This window comes from Tupaia chinensis, unplaced genomic scaffold (genome assembly GCF_000334495.1).
Source record: "Tupaia chinensis unplaced genomic scaffold, TupChi_1.0 Scaffold000212_1, whole genome shotgun sequence".
NCBI classification, from domain to species: Eukaryota; Metazoa; Chordata; class Mammalia; order Scandentia; family Tupaiidae; genus Tupaia; species Tupaia belangeri.
This window is the reverse complement of record NW_006159687.1, coordinates 2938111-2943151: the sequence shown is the minus strand read 5'-3', so window position 1 is coordinate 2943151 and position 5041 is coordinate 2938111. Positions and strand designations below refer to the sequence as shown.

The 5041-nt window shown below is 51.1% G+C and overlaps 1 protein-coding gene across 1 annotated transcript in view; it reads right to left on the bottom strand.

Moving 5' to 3' along the window:
* Positions 1-5041, bottom strand: part of ATP11B (ATPase phospholipid transporting 11B (putative)) — a 134797-nt gene that overhangs the window by 7486 nt on the left and 122270 nt on the right. The window contains exon 31 of the mRNA XM_006147387.1: positions 526-659. Coding sequence (XP_006147449.1) covers positions 526-659 — 134 coding nt within the window. The remainder of the gene's footprint in view (positions 1-525; positions 660-5041) is intronic.

Genomic DNA, 5041 nt, shown 5'->3' with positions numbered 1-5041 from the left:
AAAAAAAAAAAAAAACTTCATTACACACATAAGAAGGGGTAGGGGAACAGAAAAACATTTTTTTTGTTTATAAATACTTCATGGCCTTAAATGAGACTAGGAAATACCGATGAAGAATAAGCAAAGCAAAGCCAAGCCTCTGGACTTCGGTTATGTGAGATGATTCTGTTAGGACAGAAGAAAAAGCCACCCCACAGGACAGAAAAGAGCAGCACAGATATCATTTTAAAAAGGAAGTCCTACAAGCCGAGAGATCCCATGTTCATAATCCTATTCAATTTTGAAAAGACTGTAACATTTTGTTCATTAGCTGAGGTCTCTTCAAAGGTACTTTCTCGTCCTCTGTGAGTGAAAGACCCCTCTAATCACACAGATGGGTACCGGGTACCGTCAGGGCGCTACCTAGGCGGCTTCCCGCGTCACCGGCCACCCGCGGCTGCTCTGCTAGTGCCTGTGCTGCAGGTCTTCCTGCGGCCGCGGAGGGGCGCTCATCTGCAGCACAGGCTTCCCAGGGCAATTCCACACCTGCTGCCGTGCGCGGGGCTACATCTTCCTAGAACTCGTTCCAGCACTCTTCCAACAGATGCGCACGCTGCTTCTCCTTCGGGGAAACAGCACATGGAGTCCAAGCACTCGATACTTGAATTTGTTTCAGTAAGCTGGAGGAAGCGAAGCAGAGAAACATCAGTTATTTATAGATCTGGACTTCCAAAAAGCACTGACAAAATGACAACGAACACTTTAACACCAACAGAAATGTATACACACATACACGTTTTTCTATAATATGGAAGTGCAGAAAAGGCTTTATAGAGAATGGCCATACATTTAAAAGCTTTCTGTCCTAAATCAGAGGTCTGATTATATAAAAACAAGTAATAACTGCATGGGATTTTAATATTTTATTTTAGTAGTTTACTAAGGTCCAATAATTGACATCAACCACTCAGAAACTTACTTTAGTTATTACTGGCATTTTCGGTTAGGTGGAACACCCCTGCAGTGTGTGTGTGTGTGTGTGTGTGTGTGTGTGTGTGTGTGGCCAGAGAGACAGACAGCAGAGGAGGGAGGGGAAGGCAGCCCCCTGGGGAAGGGTCACGCCTAACGCCTTCTCCCTCCTTTCAGGGTTCTGCACACCCGCACCCAGTGTGTTCTCGGCAGGAACTCCAACCACATAGCCATGTGGGATCTGGCTGCCTTAACCAGGCCATGGAGTCAGCCTGTGCTCCTGCAGTTTTACTTTAACACATCCGGCAAACAGCTGAGCTCGGTGGTGTGCACCTGTAATCCGCTACTTGGGGGTTGAGGCAGGAGGCTGCAAATCTGCAAATCCGAGTCCTGCTTAGGCAACATAACAAGACCCTCTCTCTTAAAAAAACACAAAACAAAACAGTCTAGCCGTCACGAGAGCGGAACATAAACTGCCTTGGAGAGTGCATGGCAATAACCACACAGGACCTAGCTCCAGTACTGACTAATAATGATGACATTAATAGCAAACACTTCATGAAGGGATTACTATATACGGTTTGAAACATTCTACTTACATCTACTTAACTAACCTTAAGTTGATAAACTGTTAAGTGTCAACCATGCTTATAATCAGTTTATCCTGTGCTTAACTGGTGATTCAAGGATTAAAATTTGTTACAGATAGGACTGTTAAGATTTAAAATTGAAATAATTTCTGAAAGTATGGAAGATTTATATTAATTCGGGTATCAAGACAGCCCAGCAAGATAACTGAATCCCACAGTACTAACACTTTCTAATAGTGGTTAATGAGGAGAAATGGTATGAACACACAGTCAATCAATGAGTCCCAACCTTGGTTTGGCTAGCCAAGGGTGCTCCTAGATTTCTCTACGGTTATCACTTAAAAAAAGGAGAAACACTTGTTTTACTTTCATTCACATATGTAACACCCTACATAACAAATATTTTGAAGCTATAGAGGAAGATCAATAATATTAAGTCGTTAGAGGGTTGCACTTCCATAAAGGTGGGAATCACCGTGGATCAGGTGCAGGCATGGCGACAGGGCGTTTGTGAGACACGATGGACAGACAGATGTGGTGGAGCGTGGAGTGACCTGCGTTCTGCACGAGAGCAGCAGGTGAGGTCCCGCAGGGCCCATGCGCAGTGAGCCTCCTGTCACCCACAGAGAAGCCTGAACGCACCAGTGTCCTAGGGCCCCTCAGCACCGAGACAGGGCCAACCTGGCTTCTCACCCCGATGCCCTTGGCTAAGCACTGCCCAGGGCACTGTTTCTTGAGCTGTGTTCTGTGAGATGTGTATAGACAGTTCATAACAAACAAGATTCTGTGGTCAAGTAAGTTTAGGGAAACGAATTCAATGAAACTCTAAACAGACTTCTTGCTAAGCCAAGGTTGTCAGGGAGTCAGGGTGCACAGTCAGTCTTCAGGGAGGGAAGCCTGCCTTAGGATTCTCCAACCTATTTTCCAGTGAGCTTTCCCTCCACCGCAGGTGATTAGGGGTGTCCCTGTTCAGGGCAGCCTGGGAAGTGCTGGACTAGGCAATAGGAGGCCACCAGGTTCCCAGTCTCTTCCTAGGGCCCCTGCCCTCTGTTCCTTAGCCTCACCCTCACCCCCGGTGCTCACTAATGCACACCCCCTGGGAGCTTGCCAGCCCTAAGCTGCCCTCCCGCCCCACTTCCCAGGGTAGCCTCCAATACTGGCATCAGGGCATGTGACAGGGCCTGTCACCAGTCTGGGTCACAACCCTGACCCCTCTACCAAAGTCCTGTTAAATCCTGTCATCTCGATGAGGCTTTCCTAACTAACCTCTCCAACGATTAGTAATCTTTCCTCTGGATTTTTTTTTCCTTTTTTTGGAGAGGTTTTTTTCGCTATAGGGCGTGTGTGTTCGCCAGACAGACAGAGAGAGACATAGAGACAGAAAGCGAGAAATTACCCCCCCCCCAGGGGGGATGGTCACGCCGCAATCCCTTCTCCTCCATTCTCCTCTCGGGATCTTGGGCACGCACGCACATGCGCCTGGCGTGAGTTTTAAGCCACCGGGTCCGGGACGTGAACCATGGTCGACTACATGGGAGTCCAGCGACATAGCCATTACGCTAACTGCTGGTTCCCTCCTCTGGATTCTAATCTGCTACTTCTTTCACTGAAATGGCAAAAGCACTTAAATTCAACTTAGATTTATTAATTTTTTCCTATACGGCACGTGCTCTCACCAGAGACAGAAAGTGAGAACTCACCCCCCAGAAAGATGCCCACACCTTCTCCTCCACTCTCCTCTCTGGACTTTGGGCATGCACATACGTGCACCTGGCATGACTTCCAAGTCGCCGGGTCCAGGACTCAAAAACCACGCAATTGGCCACGTGGAGGCCCAGCGCGCCGTGACCACACCACCTGCAGGCCCCACAACTTCTGTGTATTGAGCCATCCCCATAGGGAGGGCTCCCCCCTCAATCTGGTGAGGTAAGGCAAAAAAATGGTGGGCACGGAGGCGCGTCGGGACCACAGCTGTGGGCAGTTCCCGAGGAATGCTTGCGAGGCTGTGCCGGCTTCACGAACGCCCCACTGGGGACTCCCAACTCCCTGCGGGACAGGCTCCACAGCCACCCCCACTTTACAGACAGGGACACAGAGGCTACGAATCTGTTCAAGGTTATCCCTTGAATGGGCCTTGCGCCTCGGCTTCCTCAATCCCAGGGCCCACTGTGCTGTCCCCTCGGCTCCGGCCGGAGGCAGCCTGCCACAGCGTGAGCAGGGAGGCGCAGCCCCAGGTGTCGGTGGTGGCACTGGAAGGGTGTGAATGCCAGGTGGAAGCCTGGAGGAAAAGATGGCGCCTGAAAGACATCTCCCAGGATGGGTGGATCTCAACACGGCTCAAGGAGAGCAGTGAGCGGGGGCAGAGGGTGGGGTGGTTCACACGTGCTGGCCCGGTGTTGGGTGGCTGCTAGCACTGCCCTCTGGCAGTGTCGGGGTGGCTGCTAGCACTGCCCTCTGGCAGTGTCGGGGTGGTGGCTAGCACTGCCCTCTGGCAGTGTCGGGTGGCTGCTAGCACTGCCGTCTGGCCGAGCCATCGGCGCCTCACGGGGTGCAGACGCGAGCTGGTGTCCGCAGTTACTGCCGGGAAGGTGAGCAGTCCGGGCTGGGACAGTGAGTGCTGAGACAACGTAATGACTGGACAACACGTTTTGTAACACTTGAATCCAGTAACCTTAAATCAGATTGATTTATTGATTTTATTGATTCAGGGTGTTTGTTGACTTGTTTCAATTTTGCTACAGGGCACGTGCACTGACTGGTGGGAGAATGAGAGCACCCCCTGGGGGATGGCCGCACTGCAAACCCTTCTCCGGTCTCCTCTAGGGCTTCTGGGGACAGACGCCAGAGCCCCGCGCCTGTCAAGCCCCTGGAGCCTGGACCTGAATCACGCGGCTGACCATGTGGGATCCACCCGCCTAAACACCATGCCAGAGGTGGCTGGTGTTATGTGTCTCTTAAATGTCATTTTACCGCTAATTTATTTTTATTTTATTGGAAGCATTGGTCCATGCTGTAGTGGAAATCAAAAACAAGAGAACAATCCTTTACCACATGTATTTGGGGGGCCCTGAACCAGACCAGAAGTGGGAAAGAGCAAGGATCTCGGCTCTGGTGCCTCACGGTCTCTGTGCTCTGCTCTGGTCTCGGGGACCGGACAGGGGCCTCACTGAGGGGACACAGAGGGCCGCGAGCACAGCGGCGCGTGTGTGCAGAACACCGCCTGAGCCGGACCTGACCTTAGTGACCATCTTGTGTTGTATCCACCTCCTTACACTTCCAGACCTAAAGACGGTACTCAACGTGGACAGCCCAGCAAAAGGGGTAAATACCTCGAAATGTTAAAAAATTGAAAACTTAAGATCACTTTTTGTTCATCTTTTTTTCCGAGGGGGATGAACCCCAGCTGGTTGAAAATGCTGAGTTGGCAGTTTCCGTAAAGCTCAGGATACAAACACGCCCCCCCCCCCTCTCCAGCCCGCCCCCCCCCCCCCCCCCCCCCCGCC